The sequence below is a fragment of the Macaca fascicularis genome, chromosome 2 (assembly GCF_037993035.2).
Source record: "Macaca fascicularis isolate 582-1 chromosome 2, T2T-MFA8v1.1".
Classification (NCBI taxonomy): Eukaryota; Metazoa; Chordata; class Mammalia; order Primates; family Cercopithecidae; genus Macaca; species Macaca fascicularis.
The window spans coordinates 105885407-105905650 of record NC_088376.1 but is presented as its reverse complement, the minus strand read 5'-3'; the positions used below and the strand labels follow the sequence as shown (position 1 = coordinate 105905650).

At 44.0% G+C, this 20244-nt stretch overlaps 1 protein-coding gene across 1 annotated transcript in view; it reads right to left on the bottom strand.

Moving 5' to 3' along the window:
* Positions 1-287: 287 nt before the first annotated feature.
* The window catches only part of GASK1A (golgi associated kinase 1A), an 83986-nt gene continuing 64029 nt past the window's right edge, over positions 288-20244 (bottom strand). The window contains exons 3-5 of the mRNA XM_005546805.4: positions 3729-3851; positions 1852-1955; positions 288-1211 (exon numbers count right to left, since the gene is read on the bottom strand). Coding sequence (XP_005546862.3) covers positions 1001-1211; positions 1852-1955; positions 3729-3851 — 438 coding nt within the window. The 3' untranslated portion in view covers positions 288-1000. The remainder of the gene's footprint in view (positions 1212-1851; positions 1956-3728; positions 3852-20244) is intronic.

Genomic DNA, 20244 nt, shown 5'->3' with positions numbered 1-20244 from the left:
AATTTGGCAGTTTCTTTCAGAATACTGAATGCCCATACCCTTTGCCCCAGAAACCCCTTACGGAAATCTGACTCGCAGAAATATTTGCACACCACGCAGTCATGTTCACGGCAGCAATGTCTGTAATTGATGAAAAATTGGAGCTACTTAAATGTTCATGATTATGGGACCAGCTAAAGAAAATATGACACATCCCTGCCTTGGAATTTCATGCAGTCACCAATAAAGATTGGGTCAAATCAGATGGCTGATACAGAATATAGTTAATAAAGTAAAAATATAGTGAGTTGACAAACAAAGCATGACCGCACTTTTATTTTTTAATTTGCAAGTAGTGTGACCATGAATAACACACACACACACACATACACACTGCTAGAGAGTTTGTGGAACTTATGCTCTTTGTCATATGCTTCTATTATTTATGAACTTGTTTTTACTGAGCATGTATTACTTTTAGACTTTTATAATTTTTTAAACCAAAAAACATAACTGAGTAATAATTGAAAAGTTAAAGTCTATAAAGACAAACACATTATGTGTCATTTATTAGACCTGAGTCTACTTTCAGCCGGAGCAACTCTGGGCTGCAAGTGCAGTTCTATGAAGATTTTACCTTTATTGGGTTTGTCTCATGTATTGCATGCAGGCACGCACACATGCCACCCACACCTACACACCTCCACACACACACAAAGTTCTCCAGCTCTGCATATGCACGTGCATCACACATTTTTACAGTATCTTGAGCAGCTCCAGAACATTTTTTAATGTATTTGTTGGTGCAGGGGAATAAATAGCCAGAGCCGAGAAAGCGGAAAGGGATGCATTGAGATTGAAAACCCCATGCTACCTCCACCATCCCGGGCAGGTGAAATATCCCATGACATCCTTGTGCCCCTCTGACTTCTGGCTTTTCCCATTTGTCCTCAAGATGAGTGAGCCCAAGAAAATATGGCCATCAGGATGGATGCTCATTGACTCAGGGCTGGTGTGAGGCTCACGGGTCCTCGTCCCTGAAGAGTGTGAGGTTGTGCTTTCGGATGTGTCCCAGCAGCACCTGTCCTCGCTGCTCCAGGGTCTGGAGGACGTGCTTCAGCCCCTGAGCCCCGCCTTGGCTTTCCCAGAACACGGGGTCCATCTGCAGCGACTTCAGCAGCATATTCTGTAGACACCCTGATGCGAGAACCTTCACGGCAGACTCAGGAAACCTGGAGCGAAGGCCCCAGAACCCCGTAACAGAAAGAAAAAGCAACAGCGATCTCAGAGAATTTCAATAACAGGTGAAGCCAGATGGCCAGAGCGTGCATAGTTGAGGAACTCTGGCAAAGTCACCCTGCAAACTCCCCAGGCCTGCACCTGCTATCTCATTAACAGAGGACCCTTTGCCTAGCTCTGCTGTGAAGGCAGGGGATAGACCCTTCAGATGGGTCCCATCCTATAGAGAAGCCAGGTGAACAAATGCTGCTATCCCAGGCTCCATTTGGCAAATGCAGGGCCAGAAAGAATCCTGGGAAGGCAGAGCTGCCTGCCAAGAGTGAGCAGGGAGGGGTAGACTCTTCAGCCTAGCTCTCCCACCCAGAAAAAGGGAAGGACTAGCCTCTCCACACCCCAGCAATGCAGCTAGTATTCTGCAGGCACAGGAGGCCCTCTGGATGTTGGGGTAGGCCCTGCCAACTGTGTCCCCTCTCAGCTTTCCCAGGGTTCACCACCACCACCTAAAGTTCTGATCCAACAGCTTGTCTGATGGACCGTGGGCTTCTCAGGGCCATAGTTCAAGGTCCCAAGGTTTGCAGCAAGGCCATCAGGTCTCAGTCCCGTGAACTTCCACCCGACCCTTTTGACCCTCACCCATCTATGCCCTCCAGCAGCCGAAAGTTCAGCTTGTCCTCAGGGTGCTGAAGGTTGCCGGCGTTATCGATGTAGACCAGGTGAGATGGATTGCTGCTCCGGACCTCAGGGAAGAGGGTGGACAGATAGAGAGGTGGGTAAGGGTGCAGCTACGGCTGGCACCTATGGACTTGGTCAAGATTAAGGGGCTGAGAGCCCTGAGCTGTCAGTCCCACAGTCCATGCTAACAAACAGTCCTCACAGCTGACCACTTACTCTATGTTGGGCACTGTGCTAAGTGCTTCCAGGCATCCTGTCAGTTAGTTCTCCCAGTAACCTTAGGAAGCGGGCACTAGTGTTAGCCCTATTTTACAGAAATGGTGGCACCTTAACTTAAGCAATTTGCACAAAATCACACAGCTAGTAAGTAGCTGGGCCGTTTCAAACCTGGACCCATAGGGCTAAGGCAGAGCACCATCTGCTAAATTGCAAGGCCAAAGGACTGATCCTGTTTTGGTGGCTGAAGGGGTGAGGAGCACAGGTGGGAATCGGCAGGTGCCGAGGTAGCCTGCTCCTCAGGGCCATCGCTGTGAGAGGCATCACACATGTGCTGCTCACATGTGTACACACTCAGTCACCCCTTTGTGCCACCTCTGCCTATGCACCTGGGCATCCCCCTTAGCACCACTGAGAGCACACACAGATGTCTTTTATCCTCGAAAAGCAGTGACCACACTCTGTTTCTACAGAAGAGTTTAGCAGCTCCTAAACATTTTGAAAACCAAAATCAGCACCGGAGAATTCTTTAGTACCTTAAAGAATATGGTGTGGTTGTGAATGGGAGACCATCTCTTCTCGTCCCCACTCCCACGCACGCACTCCTTTCCCACATAGCCTCCAAAAGCCCATGGGCATTTCCCACAATCCTCTCCAGCGGCCTAGGCTTAAGCTATGAACTTCTGTTTCCAGGACCCCAGCTTCCCTTCTCTCTGCCTCTTCTCCTTTCTCACCCCACTCCACATGTCAGGATCACTTTTTGCTCAAAGCTGGGTGGCTCTTCCCTCTAGAAACTGCTGTCCTAAAAGATCTGTGAAATGCCTGCTCACCAGGGGTAAACAATGGCTATTAAAGCTTTGTCTCTCCCATGGATATTTACCTGTGACAAGGGAAAAGGAGAGATGGCTCTGGGGGTAGAGGAGGAGAATTGCCAGCACCCCCACTAAGCAATCCTGGCCTCTGGGTGATGTGGCCTCCCTGAAGCCCATCCCTGGACACCATGCTGACAGCTACCCTCCAAGAGGAAAGGGAGGCTGTGGGGACACTATGCCTCACTGCAGGAGAAGATAGAGAAGCCCTTCCCTGGGGGAAGCACTTTGCTTCTTATGCAGAGGAAATGGTTATTCTGCCCTCTCCGATGGCCACAGCACATTGCTTCCCACCCTGGACTCTAGTTTTGACAGGAGCAGCAGCAGCCTGTGAGCCACTGGGGTCTTGGGTTCATGCCCTAATGCTGCTACCATATGGCCTTGGAGATTCCTTTCCCTCCAGACTGCAACTCCTCATTTACTGGCACAACGAGGATGTTGACTAGACACACCATTCTCAAACTCTACTTCCAGGAGCCCTAGTTGTTCTCTGGAGTCTCTTATGGGCAGTGGAGACAGTGAAAAGGGGGCTCCAGCCCTCATGCCACACTCCTCCTCAGGCACATTCTTAAAGCTCCATTTTATCAGTTTACATATTGCAGACTCCTGGAAATATTCAAACAACTGGTTTTGCTGAAAAGAACAAGACTGGGAAACCCCAGCAACAAATGATTTTTGAAACTTGTTAGCATCTTCTGAAGGACACAGGAAGACCTGGTTCTGGGGTGACAAGGGGATGGTGTGGAGACGTACCAGGATGTGGACCAGCCGCAGCTCGGCTGGGTTCCGGCATTTCTCTCGGAGCCTCTCTTCTACACAGGGGTCTGAGGGCTCAGGCTCGAAGCCACAACAGTAGCGATCCAAGCGGTCGTGGACCTGTGGAGACACCCAGCCTTTGGTAGGGTGAGGCAGGGCAGGGGCCTGCCTCCACCAGGCACAGCACGGAGGCCACCTGACCTGCTGTTTCCTACATGACGCTGGGGCCACAGCAGGGGTGACTCTCAGTGGTTCTCTGTGCTGGTCATTACTAAATGGGGCTTCCACTTTCCTCCTCTGGCCAGCTCACTCTGCACACCAGGAGCTGTTTGCTCATGCCTCAGGCCAGTGTGGATTTTCACCCAGTGCCCACAGCTTGACCTACACTGTTGCTCTTGAGCTCTAGCCTGGCACCACTGGGGCTCCGAATGCTGACCGTCTGCCTGTCTACCCAGGGAGATTCTACATCACTCTATTTTTTCTTTAAGCAGCAAATGCTACATCAGGGATTCCTCCTTTCTTTAGAGGTGCAAGTCCTTTAATGATCATCTCAACAGCTCCAACTGGACAGCTCTTTTACCCTGCAGCAGGCCTGAATCAAGCCGGGGAAAGAGGAGGGCATCCTCAATGTGGTGTGCGGTCAGTTCTGAGGAGCTTTGCCACCCTTCCCCTGAATAGATACATACAGATGACACCCACAGCATTTTAGAGTGGATCAGAGGATTCCTAGAATCACGCTTCCCACTCACTTGCTTCTGGGATGCTTTCTTCAGAAGGAAAGTCGCAGCCTGCAAGTCAGCAGTAGGGAGAATCGTGGTCTGCCCCAGCCCTGACCTACATGAGGATAGCATCTGCTGTAAGTGTCTAGGACAAAGAGATTGAGGATGGAGAGGCATACAAGCAGAACTGGTAGAGTCCTCTGAGGATGGTTAGGGGAGGGCTTGCTGTGGGGAGAAAGACAGGAAAGGGAGAATAGTCGAAGTGAGGAGTTGGTCTGGAGAAGGCTTGGGAGATGCTAGGGAGTGGATGAAAGATGAAGTAAGCGCGACTGAGCAGCAGGGAATCACCATCACACACAGGATGTGCAAGCCTGGGAAAACTCATTCTATTTTCCTTTTACAAAGGAAACTTGGTTTGATGCAATACCTTGACGAGTGCTTAGGGTAGACGGTGAAATTACAGGAGGTCTGGGTGTGGGAGGACTTGCTTTGCATGGGACAAGAAGAAAAGTTAGTTTCTTGCTGTGGAAGTGGGAGGACAGAGGAATAGAGAAGGTGAAGGGAAGCAGGGAGCAGCAGAAGGCTGGGGCTGTGAGATGTACTCTCCCATAAGTTCTCCATCCTGCAGTGAAGCTGCTGCCCTTATGAAATGTTTGGTGGATGCTGAGCTTTGAGTTCAGGTTTGGTGTGGGGCAAGTCAAGGTAGTGCTCATGGCACATCAAACAGAAGGAGTCCATCCACTACTTGGGATTTATCCAAATCCTAGGAAGGGCTCCAAACCCCACAGGTTATGGGACCAGGGGTTTTAGTTGTTTTCTTAAATCTCTCGGGTGGTGGTGAAAGTCAGTGGGGAGGCCTTGAGGACCTCTGGGATCTACCAATCAGAACAATGAATCACATAGGTATCTAACTCTCAGGCTGCAAAATGTACTAAATTCCTGAAAGAGCCTGCTGTGGGGAAGACCTAGATTGGACACTCTGATCCCATCTTTGCAGAATGGCTAGTCTGAATTAGAAAGCCTAGGAACACCACTGGAGAGGAAGACATCAGCCTGGGAACTTGGAAACTCAGTATGAAGGGAGCAGAGCAGACCTCATTTCAAGAAAATGGTCATTATCTGAACTGTCTGGTGATTCCCTGGTAAACTCCACTAAAAGGCATGGTTTTTTTGGTTGCCCAGTACTAAAAGCCTTCTCCTGGACGGGTAGAGGACATTTGTTGAAAACATTTACTGCCACATGTTTCAAGAGCATGGCTGCCTGAGACAATGGATAACAGTTGGGACAAACAATAGATTAACCAAAAAGCTTAAAAAGGAAGAGATAAGAAATGAAATGTCCAAGGGGCTGTGAAAAGCTCCAGTATGTTCCTGGAAATCTGGAAGTCCACATGCACATGTGTAGGACTGTGCACATGTTCAGGAAAAACTTGAAAAGACCCTAAGCTCTCACCTCTGGTTGACCTTGAGACTGTACAAGCATGAGTGAAGGCAAAAGCAGATTTATCAACTGCATACATACGTGTTGGAGATGCCTCAACACACACACACACAGACCCTTTGGCAAACACTAGGAGACTTACTGGCTCCAGAAATTCATGAAAATCTGCTCAATCATCAGCTGATCACTGAACCAACTGAGCAGAAATTTCAGTGGCCATATACAATAAAGAATACAGATGAATATAGACTTTGTTCATAAAAATAAAACAAGCAAATAACAAAGAAAATAACTACAAATGAAAAAAACTACAACAAACAGCAACAACAAAAATCCTGGGGAAAAGAAGAATCTGATTTTCAGAGTGGCCATCTTATATTACTTAAATACTCAGTTTTCAACAAAAAATATGAGACAGTCAAAGAAACAAAGTATGGCCAATATGCATGAAAAAAGGCAATCAATCAAAATTGTTCCTGAGGAAGCCCAGATGTTGGAGAAAAAATTTAAATTAGCTATTTTACATATGTTCAAAGAACTAAAGGAAATCAGGCCTAGAGAAGTAAAGTATGAGAATGATACCTCACCATATAGACTACATGAATAATGAGATAGAAATTATAAAGAGAAACCAAATATAAATTATGGAGTTGAAAAGTACTACAACTTTTAAAAATTCACTGAGAGGATCAAACAGCAGTTATGAGCAGGCAGAAGAACAAATCAGAAAACTTGAAGATAGGTCAACTGAGATTATCAAGTATGAGGAATAAGAAGAAAAAAATGAAGAAAAATAAACAGTGCCTCAGAGACCCATGTAATACCATTAAGTGTACCAACATATATATAAGAGGACTTTTAAAAGGAAGGGAGGAGGATGTGAAAATAATATTAGAATTAATGTACAAAACCTCCCCAAATTTGGTGAAAAGCATTGATCTACACATCCAAGAGGTCCAGTGAAGTGAACTCCATTAATATAAACTGAAAGAGACCTACACCTAGAATAAAACTGTCAAAAACCAAAGACAGAGAGAGAATCCTAAAAGCAGCAAGAGAGAAGTCACTCATCACATAAAAAGGATTATTTCAAAGAGTGGTTTGGTATCAGATTTATCAAAAACCATGGAGGCCAAAAGGCAGAGGAGCAACATTCAAAGTGTTGAAATTAAATTAAAAAAAAGAGAGTCAGTCAACCAAGAATTTTATATACAGCAAAACTCTCCTTCAAAAATTAAGGATAAATGAAGACATTAACAGAACAACAAAAACGGAATTTATTGTCAGCAGGCTTGTTCTACAAGAAATACTAAAAGGGGGCCTTCAGGATGAATGAAAGGATACTAAGTAGTAACTTGAATTAATATCAAGAACTAAAAAGCTCTGTTCAAGATAACTGTATACATAAACATAAAAGACAGTATAAATGTATTTTTTTTTTTTGGTCTGGACTTCTTTTTTCCTCTCTGATTTTAAAAAACAACTGCTTAAAGCAATAATTATAATCTATGCTGATGGGCAGAAAATGTATAAAGATGTAATTTGTGACAAGAATAGCATAAAAGTGGGAGGGGAACAGATTTATATAGAAAGAAAGTCTTTTTACATTATTAAATTGCTGGTAATCTGACCTAGATTGTTATAAATCCAGATGTTAATGGTTATCCCAGTGCAACCAATAAGAATATAACTATAGTCCTAGTCACCAATAATCTCACAAAACCAGATGTTGAGAAATGAGACAGCATTCAATAGTCCCAAGTACTGTCCCCAAACATTATTTTCTCTGTTTTATACAGTTGAAAACGGAGAAATCACACCTCAGGTCTAGACAGGCTGAGGGCATTTCTGTGAGGCCACATTAGTAGCAGTAGACCGAATGGATTAAATATATCCACTGATTCTGGTAAAAAAGCAAGTTTATGCACAGAGGCCAATGCACAAAGTCCAGAAGATTGGTCCAGCTTGGCAAAGAACCACAGCCCTGTTTATGCAGTGAGCCAATTAGCAAGACTTCCTGAGGAGGACCCTCTTTACTGCTTTGGCCTCCTGAACTTTGGGTAACCAATACCCAATTTTCCTTCTTTCCTCTAATACCCTATTATGAAAAATTCCAAACATACAGCAAATTTGAAATAATTTTATGGTGAATACCCATATACCCATCACCAAAATTCTACCATGAATATTTTACTTATTTTATGACATATCTAACCATCGATACATCTCTATATCCATTCATTAAATCATCTTATTTCTTATTTTTTATGCATTTCAAAGTAAGTTGCAGACATTAGAAATTTCCCTCTAAATATATTGGCATGCACACCGCTCATTAGAGTTCCTGGTTTTCCTATAAGAGAACCAATCTTCCCTGCTAGATACAGTCTGGTGGCATCATCAATCCAAGTACCCTGCACATCCAGCCATGAAGTGAAGATGGGGTCCAAGCTCCTCTAACCATATACCCTCCATCCTTCCCCTGACTCTTCAGGCTTCCCAGGCCTTTTTCTTCCATTCCTTGAAGCCCTTAATGTCTTACCAAATACAGATTCTTTCCTTGCTTATGTTAATCAGAGTTAGTCTCTGTTGCTTGGAATCAAACTCCCTTCAAGTGATGCACCCCCTGAATTTTCCTTCTTCCAGGTTAAACACACTTGGGTTCTGAAACTATGGTAGATGTTTTTGATGCCCCCAACCCATGAACCTAGGGCTCACCTACAGAAGGTCCCAACCATACAGTGCCCATATGTAGAGGTACTCTTGCCCATAACAGGCTTAACCTACCCATGCAGCAGGCTGAAAGTGCTGGAAAATCAATGCTCCCAGGAGCAAGCTTCAACCAATGACTTATGGCAGTTAGTGTACAAATATCATAGCCCCTCACCTCCCAGGGGAATGATACCCTACAGCAGTGTTCTACAAAGTCTGTCAAGGGCCCTTATCTGGGTTCAGCCTCCCTTGCTCATGTGGCAGCCTGCCCTTTACTGTACCCTTCATTAGCTTTTCTTCCTTCCCTGTTTCACTTCCCCATTTGCTCACCAGGTTTCCTAGGACCACCTCCCAAATAAATTGCTCTATTCAAATTCTAGTCAGAGTCTCTTTTTGGGGACCTCAAACCTAGATAGAAACCCGTCACAGTCTCTATTGCTGTCACATGTCCAAGCTCTTGTTGGTCAGTATTCTTGTCATACTTTAGTACCTAGCACTGGACACAACAGCAGAGAATCAAGTTATAGAGTAGCACAGAAACATTGCCTCCCTGATTCCAGATGTTAAGACTAGATTTGCATCTTTGCCAATCTCATCATGTTGTTGACACATATTTTGCATGTCCAAAATTAGCAAGTCTCTGTCTCATATATGTCCATTCAGCCAGGGCTTCATTAACCTGCATTTATACCACTGACTCACAGGCCCTCAGTAGAAGACTTTGCATTTAACACTATTCCATTTCCTCCTTTAATCTTTCATTGCAACCCATTGAATATTTTTTCGATGGTTTTGTTGTCACATTCATTTGCTTTTCCTTCCCCTGCCAATTTTAGGTTATGTGCCAGCCAGACCAGTAAGCTACTATACCAATGGGAGTATTTTCAGCCACAAGTAACAGAAAACCTGACTCAAAATGGCTTAAACCACAAGGAAGATTGAGATTATCTACAGAAGGAAGTCTTGAGGAAAGGCAGGCTGGGTGGATTTAGCAGCTCCATATTGTCATGATAAGGACTTGGGATGCTTTCTGCCCTCCACATACCACCCACAATGTTAACAGCATTCCATTGTTGTCTTAGGATGCCTGCAGGTAGGTGCTGTGGGAATATGTTTCCTTGTTCCTGTCCAGCAGGAGAGAAAGAAAAAGAGTATGAGAGAAGGGGAGAGAGAGAAGGAATCTCTCCCCTCAACAACCATGGAATAGAAGGCCTTCCCTTCAGCCAAATTAAGAGGCACACATTCTTGGACCAATAGCACTCAGTGGAAGATGTTAATGCACTGATCCTTGAACCCATTGCCTCTGAATCCAGGAATAGGTGGAAGGTGAATCAAATCAGGGCTCTGTGAGGAAGGACTACAAGAGAATGGCTGGGTCCCCTACAGCCCAGTGTCCTCATTCAGGCTACTAATAAAAATGTTGGCTAGGACAGGGTTAGAGAGCCCTGCAGCATACCACCAGAGACCTCACAGCCTTCCAGTTCATTTTAAATCACTAAAGCTAGTATCATACCACATGTATTAGTCTGTTCTCATGCTGATGCAAGAGATGGTCTCCCAGTCTTGGGCAGCTCTGGCCCTGTAGGGTAGAGACCCCTCCCAACTGCTTTCACTGGCTGACATTGAGTGTCTGCAGCTTTTCCAAGTGCAACAGTACAAGCTGTCAGTGTATCTACCATTCTGGGGTCTGGAGGATGGTGGCCCTCTTCTCAGAGCTCCATGAGGCAGTGCCCCACTGGGGACTCCATGTAGGGGCTCTGACTCCACATTTCCCTTCCACACTGCCCTAGCAGGGGTTCTTCATGAGGGTTCCACCCCTTCAGCAGACTTCTGCCTGGACATGTAGGTGTTTCCATACATCCTCTGAAATACAGGTGAAGGTTCCCAAAGCTCAAGTCTTGTCTTCTGTGTAGCCACAGGCACAACGCCATGTGGAAGCCAATAAGGCTTGGGGCTTGTACCCTCTGAAGCAACGGCCTGAGCTGTACTTTGGCCCCTTTTTGGTGCAGCTGGGATGGAGGGCACCAAGTCCTAAGACTACACAAAGCAGCAAGGCCCTGGACCTGGCCCACACAACCATTTCCTCCTCCCAGGCCTTTGGACCTGTGATGGGAGGGCTGCTGTGAAGACCTCTGACATGCCTTGGAAACATTTTCTCCATTATCTTGGCATTGACATTTGGCTCCTCGTTACTTATGCAAATTTCTGCAGCCAGCTTGAATTTCTCCCCAGAAAATGAGTTTTTCATTTCTACCACATCATCAGGCTGCAAATTTTCCGAACTTTTATGCTCTGATTCCATCTCAATCATAAGTTCCAATTCCAAACCATCTCTGTGAATGTAAAAAACTGAATGCTTCTAAGAGTATCCAGGTCACGTCTTGAATGCTTTGCTGCTTAGAAATTTCTTCTGCCAGATACCTTAAATCATCTCTCTCAAGTTCAAAGTTCCACACATCTCTAGGGCAGGGGCAAAATGCCACCAGTTTCTTTGCTAAAGCATAGCACGAATCACCTTTATTCCAGTTCCCAACAAGTTCTCATCTCCATCTGAGTTCACTTCAGCCTGGACTTCATTGTCCATATCACTATCAGCATTTTGTTCAAAGTTATTCAACAAGTTTCTAGGAAGTTCCAAACTTTCCCACATCTCCCTGTCTTCTTCTGAGCCCTCCAAACTGTTCCAACATCTGCCTGTTTCCCAGTTCCAAAGTCACTTCCACATTTTTAGGTACCTTTATAGCAGTACCTCCCTCTTTGTGGTACCAATTTACTGTATTAGTCCATTTTCATACTGCTGTAAACAACTGCCCAAGACTGAGTAATTTATAAAGGAAAGAGATTTAATTGACTCACTGGTCTGCATGTCTGAGGAGGCCTCAGGAAATTTACAATTATGGCAGAAGGTGAAGGGAAAGCAAGAAACCTTCTTCCCAAGGTGGCAGGAAGGAGAATGAATGCAGGAGGAACTACCAGGCACTTATAAAACCATCAGATCTCATGAGAACTCACTATCACGAGAATGGCATTGAGGAAACCACCGCCATGATTCAGTTACCTCCACCTGGTCTCTTCCTGGACATGTGGGGATTATGGGGATTACAATCCAAGACGAGATTTTGGGTAGGGACACAGTCAAACCACATCACCACCCATATATGAGCCTACTCCATGCTTTCATATGCACCCCATCCTTAGCAAGAGTCACCAGAGGCTACCAACACAGTGGTTTACTGCAGAGATCAGAAAACTTCTCTATAAAGGACCAGAGAGTAAATATTTTAGGCATTGAAGGCCATACAGTCTCTGTCATAACTACTTAAGTCTGCCACTGTAGTGCATATCTTATATATTATAGATAATACATAAACAAACAGGCATGGCTATATTCCAATATGTTGGTAGAAGAGCTGAGGCAGGACTGGCTTATCTGTCATAATATGAAAGAGTCTTGGAAGATGTCCGGGGTCCAGGGTCTAAAACTCCTCGTGGCCTTTGGAACACCAAGCTCTATGTCAAAGGGTGGAAGGCTACCCTGCCGCACCACAAATCTAAGCCCAGGGCATAAAACCCCTCATGACTTGGATGGAATCCAGGGCTCAGGGCATAAAACTCCTCGTAGCCTCTGCAATATGCACAGACTTGTTGGTTGCTCTCCCAGGCTTGTAAACATGCTCTCCATTATCTCAAGCAGCAGAGTATATTCTATATGTGTCAAAGAAAATGCTAAACCATCACAGCTACTCTTGATGCACTGCTACATTTCTACCCCCACATCCTCACGCCCTCACCTGTTTACCCCCACATCCTGAATGTCTTCACCATCTGCTTCTTTGTTTGATCACCAATAAATAGTGTGGGCTCCCAGAGCTCAGGGACTTCACAGCCTCCATACCAGCGTTGGCCCCCTGGACCCACCTTATGCCCTCTTAACTTGTCTTTTCTCATTCCTTTGACTCCGCCGGACTTTGTAGCCCCCACGGCCTGGTGTTGGGTGTGATCACCCCTTCCCCTTACACCCTTTGGCACAGAGCTTGGTGTCCCAAAGGCCATGAGGGGTTTTAGACCCTGGACCCAGGACATCTTCCAAGACTCTTTTATATTATGACAGACAAGCCAGTCCTGCCTCAGCTCTTCTACCAACATATTGGAACACAGGCAAAACCTTATGTGCACTGAAATTGAATTTCATATAAATTTAGATGTCCCACAATATTATTCTTTCAATTTTTTTAACCACTTAAAAGTGCTAAAATCATTCTAAACCATTCTACAAACAGGTGAGGAGTAAATTTGGCGGCATTGTGGGCCATGGTTTAGTTTGTGACCCCCAGTTTGAAGTTCAGATGAATTTGGGGATGAATACTGCCTCCACTATGTCCTGGCTGTGTGAATTCAGAAAATTGCTCATCTTGCCATGCCTCAGTTTTTTCATCAACAAAATGGGGAGGTGATACTCCCATGGGGCCGTGTTGAGGATCACACAGGATGTAATCCAGGAGGCAGATGTTATGGAGAGTTCCCAGAAGTCTCTGGCCCTGGAGGGGACAGGCCAGTGGTTCTCTCCTAAAAAGCGCTGGCCTCACCCCCCACTCACCCAGCACTACAGGCCTGAGAACCAGAGTCTGACATAAAGGAAGTTATGATGGTCTAGTATCTCTTCCATGCACAAGTCTAGTGTTTGGAGCATGGACATATCTGTGAGACAGAAACCCACCAGCTGAATTACCTTGGGCCAGGAGAGCAAATGTCAGGACAGCTCTAGCAAGCCTAAAGTGCAATAACTGCTCTGGATTTTGCTTCACACCAGCTGCGTGGCCAGCCAAACCACCTTGCTCCCACCAAACCCTCCCTGCTCCCGTCTCAAGGCCTTTCTATACAGATTTAAACTTGCAGCAGCATTTATTTCCAGAGGAAGCTACAAGAAATACTGGGCCATATGATGCATGCAGTGCTGGCTTCCCAGAATCTACACCCATCTGAATGTTTCACAGTGAGGGCTTGGCTGGCACACTTGCCAGTTTGATTATTCTGCCGTGCTGTCTGGTTGGCTTTTTCTACAGAAGAGAAATTAGGTTTAAACAGTAGAAGACTAGCAGCCAAACAAGACCAAGCTTAACTTTCATTCCCATATTCCTTCAAGATTTGATTCTTTTCCCCTTTTTGAAAAAATGAAGAGATACCAAGAAAAAATGATAAACCTTTAGAGTTTGGGTTTTCTGGCAGTGTTACATAATCGTGTGGACTGAAGTTTTTGTTTAATTTTAGTTAAGCCATTGTAATGCCCTTACTCTGTGCCAGGAATTATCCTTAGTGCTTTACCTATCACAAGTCATTTGACCCCTGCTAGCAGCCAAGAGATAGATACTGTTATTGTTCCCATTTCAAAGATGAGGCTGAATAATGAGTCACAAATGCTGAGTAATGTGATCCAGCCCCCAGAACATGTTTGTCATAACCAGACTTAGTTGAAGGTTTTTGGATGCAAGAACAAATTGAAGCGCATGACTGGCTGCCAGCATGAAGGATATAGTAGGGTCATTGCCTCTGTGACCTCCCAAACAGGACATCTGCATGGGACAAGATACTGCAGTCTGCCAAGGAGGGATACCAGGTCCAGCTGTGGGGGTGGGAAGGTACAGGGTGAAGGCTCTGGGGCCAAGACTCGGGTTCCTCAAGCAGTGCCTGATCTGGGTCTGGTAGAGTCCAGAAGAGCCATCTGCTGTCCCTGGTGTCCCATGCCCCCAGAGCAGAGATGCTTCCCCAAACTGGGAGCAGTCACAGGCCTGGGACCTTCACGGTGGAAAGGGTGGCTGCTGGCTAGGCAGGCTCACTGCCTGGGGGTCAGAGAGTTGCAGCATAGTTGGAGGCAGGAGGAGAGCCAACTCCCCTTCCCATACTCCAAAACCTCTCTCCAAGGAGGGTGGCAGGCTGCTCCCATACTGGCTGGCTGGCTGTTGAAGAATTTGGTGAGGCTTTGGGAAGGTCAGAGTGTGGAAGAGGAGGGAGTTACTCGGCACTGACTCTCACTCTCCTCTAAAGATTCACCTTGCTATGCTCCTTGCCTTTCCACATACACGGCATCTTCCCTGGAAGCTCCAGGGAGGGAACATCTAGACTGCTTCATCTGCCCAAACCCTGAGGCCAGAAGTCTCAGCACCATCTTTGGAAGCCAGTGAATAGACCAGCTGATGGGCTTTGAGGAGCTGGATTGAGAAGGACTACGGCTTATCTAAAAAGACATCTGTGGAGCCTCCTAAATTTTAAACATCAACACAAAACCCAGCAGCTGTTAAAAGATGAATCCACCACAGCAAAGTAGGTTCTGACCAGGAAAGCTAAGATGAATCACCATTGGAACACTGTCACAAAAGGTCCCCACTTTAATAATTAGGGGGGAAAATATGGTGACCTCTTCCACGATACCCAAAAGGCATTTGATAAAATTACACATCCATTCCTGACAATGAAACTCTTCTTGTTTTTGTTTTCTTTAGAGACAGGGTCTGGCTCTGTCACCCAGGCTGGAGTGCAGTGGCGTGATTACAGCTCACTGCAACTGCCAGCTCCTAAGCCCAAGAGATCCTTCCCCCTCAGTCTCCTGAGTAGCTGTAACTACAGGTGCATGCCACCATGCTTGGCTAATTTTTAATTTTTAATTTTTTTTTTTTAAGAGACAAAGTCTCCCTATGTTGTCCAGGCTTGTCTTGAGCTCCTGGGCTCAAGCAGTCCTCCCACCTGGCCCACTCAAACTGGAATTACAGTCGTGAGCCACTGCACATGGCCTGAAAACTCTTAATAAAGTAGCAATAATGAATAATTCCTCATATCTTCAGTCAAAAGCCAGCATAGTGTTCAATGGTGAAACACTAGAAATTGTCCCAAATCTGTAAGAAACATGTCATGTCTCTGGGGCCAAGAGGGTTCCTCAAGCAGTGCCTGATCTGGGTCTGATAGAGTCCAGAAGAGCAACCTGCCAGTCCCTGGTGGCCCATGCCCCCAGCACAGAGACGCTTCCCCAAACTGGGAAGAGTCACAGGCCTGGGGCCTTCAGGATGGAAAGTCCTGGGATTACAGGTGTGAGCCACTGCACCTGGCCTGAAAAACTCTTAATAAAGCAGGAAAAATGAATAATTCATCACGTCTTTGGTCAAAAGCCAGCATTCTGTTTAATGGTGAAACACTAGAAATTGTCCCAAATCTGTAAGAAACATATCATGTCCATCATTGCATTAATATTTACCATTGCTCTGTGACACCAGTAAATGTAATGAGGTAAGAGTAAGAAAGAAGAAATGAAAAGATAGAATCCAATTTGTTACAGATGAAATGATGGTATGCAGGGGAAGCCCAAGAGGATAAACTGAGCAAACGTTAAAAGCAAGATGAAGTCAGAAGGTGGATGGTGGCAAAGTTAATATGCAGAAGAAATAGCTTAAATATGAACAAAGAGCTACCAGCCAGAACATGTAATGAAAGAAAAGGTCCTATTTCCAATAGCCACAAGAAGACAAAATGCCCAGGAATAACCCAACCTGAAAGTGAAGACCCAGCTGAAGAAAACATCAAAATGCTTCTGAGGAACGTGAACAGATGGAGAGGCATAACCTGTTCTCGGCTAGAGTGACTGTATTTCAGGATGTAAACGCTCTCTATATTAATCCACAAAAACTCAACTTGATTTCAAGAAAATCTCAAAAGGATCTGGGAAGGGGAAGGAAGTAACAAGCAAAAAAGTATACAAGAATATCAAAAAAATTCTAAAAAAGAGCAGTGAGAAGGACCAAGTCCTACTAGTTATTAACATAAAATATAAAGCTCAGTAATTCAAACAGTGTGACTCTGGCATATAAATAGACCCTTTGCTGGAACAGAAAAGAGTCCAGAAATAGACCTATATACGTATGGAAATTGGCTCTATGGTAAAGGTAGCCTTTCAAGTTGAGGGAAAGATTGATTATTCAACAAATGTCACTGGGATATTTGGGTTGCCATCTGAAAAAAAAAATAGTTGTTTTATACCTTATCCCTTACTCCAAAATAACTTCCAGATGGATCAGAGATATATCAAAAACATGAGAGAATTTTAAAAATAACCCTGAAATGAGAATAGCCTTTTAAAATATAACACATGAACCTAGAAATCAGAGAAAAGCCTGGTCATTTTAACAATGTACATTTTTAAAACTTTCTGCACTGCAAAAAGACTACAAACAAAGCTTAATGACAATCTAAGGGAAATATTATATACTACAATGGAAAACAAAGGGCTAAGTTCCTTAATCTATAAAAAGCTCTTAAAATCATTAAGAAAAAGACCAACAACCCAACAGAAAATGGGGCAAAGAACATGGATGGAGCTGGAGGCCATAATCCTAAGCAAACTAACTCAGGAACAGAAAACCAAATACCACATGTTCTCACTTACAAGTGGGAGCTAAACATTGAGTACACATGGACACAAAGAAAGGAATCACAGGGGCCGCACAAAGAAGGGAACAACAGTCAGTCACAGGGGCCTACTTGAAGGTGGAAGGAGAGGATCGAAAAACTACCTCTCGAGTACTATGCTTATTACCTGGGTGACAAAATCATCTGTACGCTAAACACTCATGACACACAATTTACCTGTATAACAAACCTGCACATGTACCCCTGAACTTAAAATAAAAGTTTTAAAAATAAATAAATAAAACCTACCTAGGCTGGGCACAGTGGCTCACACCTGTAATTCCAGCACTTTGGGAGGCCGAGGCGGGCAGATCACCTGTGGTCAGGAGTTCAAGACCAGCCTGGCCAAAATGGCAAAACCCCATCTCTACTAAAAATACAAAAATTAGCCAGATATGTTGGTGGGCGCCTGTAATCACAGCTACTCGGGAGGCTGAGGTAGGAGAATCACTTGAACCTGGGAGGCGGAGTTTGCAATGAGCCAAGATTAGGCCACTGTACTCCAGCCTGGGCGACAGAGTCAGACTCCGTCTCAAAAAAAAAAAAAAAAACCTACCTGGTGGCAGATTGTGCTGGTAGCAAGAAAAATAGATGTTTTAAAAAAGAAAAGAAAATGGGGCAAAGAATATGGATAGTATTTTTGTCTTTTAAAAGGCTTTTAAACAGAAGCAGGACTAAGATTGAGGCCAAAAAAAAAAAAAATCAAAAGAGGTACTCACTTTCTTTTTTTTTATATATACTAAAAGAATAAAGATTTTTATTAAGCATTGTAAGTTGCATTCAGTAGCCTTCAGATACACCACAATCCATCGACAGTCAATCAAACCCAACAGCAGTTCATTCTTGCACAATCCATGCGTCAGGGCCAAACTCCCTTCAACTTACAGTAAGATCCTACTTAGTTCTTGTGGGCAGGGGTTGGGGATTACACCTCATTTCTGATCACTAATGTGATGAAGAGCATCAGAAGTATATGAAAATAGTAAGAAGTGATTCTGATTTCAAAGTACATTGTTTGGAAACATTAACAAAAACATCAAAATGATAGGAACATACCTGCTTCTACTAAATTCTCAATGGGAAAGTTCTCAAGAACAAGCATTTTGTTTCCTGCTACAGAATGGGGTGTGTGTGTGTGTGTGTGTGTTTTTAAGATCAAAGGGTTTTTTTCCACAGAATTTCATATTTGCTAATATGAAAGCATAAAACAGCAACAAAGAACAACAGTACATACAGCAGTGAATACACCAGTGTAATATTGATGTTCGAAATGGCTAGATAATTTTGGGGGGGCTTTAGAATAAATGCAACAGAGGTCAATAATCATAAAATTGCAAGGTTAGCGCAAGATCAGTCAACGACTAAACAGAGTTAACATCTTTTCTAGGACTATTACTGATTATTAGCATTTTTGTTTTGCAAATGGGCACATACTGATAAGAATGGAAGAAAGGACGATAACATGCATAATATTAACTACACACTTCAAAAATTACGAACCATGCAGAAGTTTAGCTCAAGTAGTAGTACTAAAGGTCTACATCCGATTCAAAACCACATAGTTCATTGATCACAGATGCATGGTGTGAGTCACAAAAAGTTTCAGAACACATTGTGTTGATTTTGAAAGGTCATTTGCATCTTCTATTTCAACTTTATCTCCATTTAACTTGCTCATAAGTATGTATGATGTATTGTATATTTAAAATCAGCAGAACAGTAATATTACTGTATAATTTTTTAGTTTTGATAGTTGCACTTTTTTTTTAACACAAAAGAACCACATCAACAGTGATGAAATTTAAGAAACAAAAACTGTGGTTGTGCCTTATTTCTTTCATAGTCATAAACATCAAACCTTAAGGAAAGCTTCATTGTGAAACAGCAATGCAAAATCAAATATAATGGCATACATATGGTGCCAAATACTAAAAATTGTATTTTAAACTATATATACTTCAAGACTGCCAAAATTTGTTTTCTTTATACTTCAAGAAACACAATTATAGGCTTTTGTCATAACCAGCTTATTAAACTTTATGTGTACCTCATTTTAAGAGTGGGAGTCAAATGCTCTTCATTTTCTTTCTCTTTTTTGTTTTATTATAGCATTTTGACTATAACTGGTTAAAATTTAAAATGTATTGTTTAAATATCTGATATTAAAGAGGGATCTGAATTTCCAAAGTCCTCATTTTTCTCTTACAGAAAGGACAAAATGTACATAACTGCAAGTTCTTTCTCTCCAGATATTCCTAAATCCTTACCTTCCAGCATCCTTCACCCTCTATAAAAAATACATTTACTCTTCTTTATTTAAGACAGCTGCCTCCAGAGCAGCTTCTCTGCCACAAGGGCTGTCTGTACTTAGTGCATTTAAATGACGATTTGTATTGCACATTTTAGAGTCATTATTCAAGACACTTTCAGAGTGGCTGGGGGCCCTGGCATCACCTGGGGTCCCGTTCATCTTGGGAGACGGCTTCTCCTCAGCCATCACTCCATTTTCAGCCAGGGACCCGTCTGAAGACAGAGGACTTCGATTCCTCAGATTTTGACTTAGGTTCTGTGGCCACTTCTTCCGCTGAAGCAGCATAAGGAGGTCTGCCCTGAATCGCTGCCTGGTTTGAGGTACTCACTTTCAGTGTTGTGCAATCGCCGAGTCAGCACCCAGGAGTGAGCATGCTCTTAATTTTCTGCACCTTGGAAACCTCCCTTGCCTCACGTGTTAGTTTTCTATTGCCATGTAAGAAATTACCATGAGCTCAGTGGCTTAAAAGAACATATCTGTGATTTCACAGATTCTGTGGGTGAGGAGCCTATACATTTTTGCTAGGTTCTCAGCTCAGGGTTTCCCCAGGCTGCAATCAAGGTATGGACCAGGGCTGGATTTCACTCTAGCTCAGGGTCCTCTCTTAAGCTATTCAGGTTGCCAGCTGACACCATTGCTTGCAGTCGGAGGACTGAGGTCCTCAGGGTTGCCACGGTCCTTCTAGATGTCTCCTCTCCCCATAGGCAGTTCATAACATGGCTGTTTACTTTTTTCCTTGAGGCCAGCAGAAGATTCTCTGGTGCTTCACCTTCTTTAAAGATTAGGTCAGGCCCACCCAGGATAATCTCCTATTTAATTAACTCAGAGTTAACTGATCGTACACTAATCACTGGAGTAACATTCCTTCATATTTGAAAC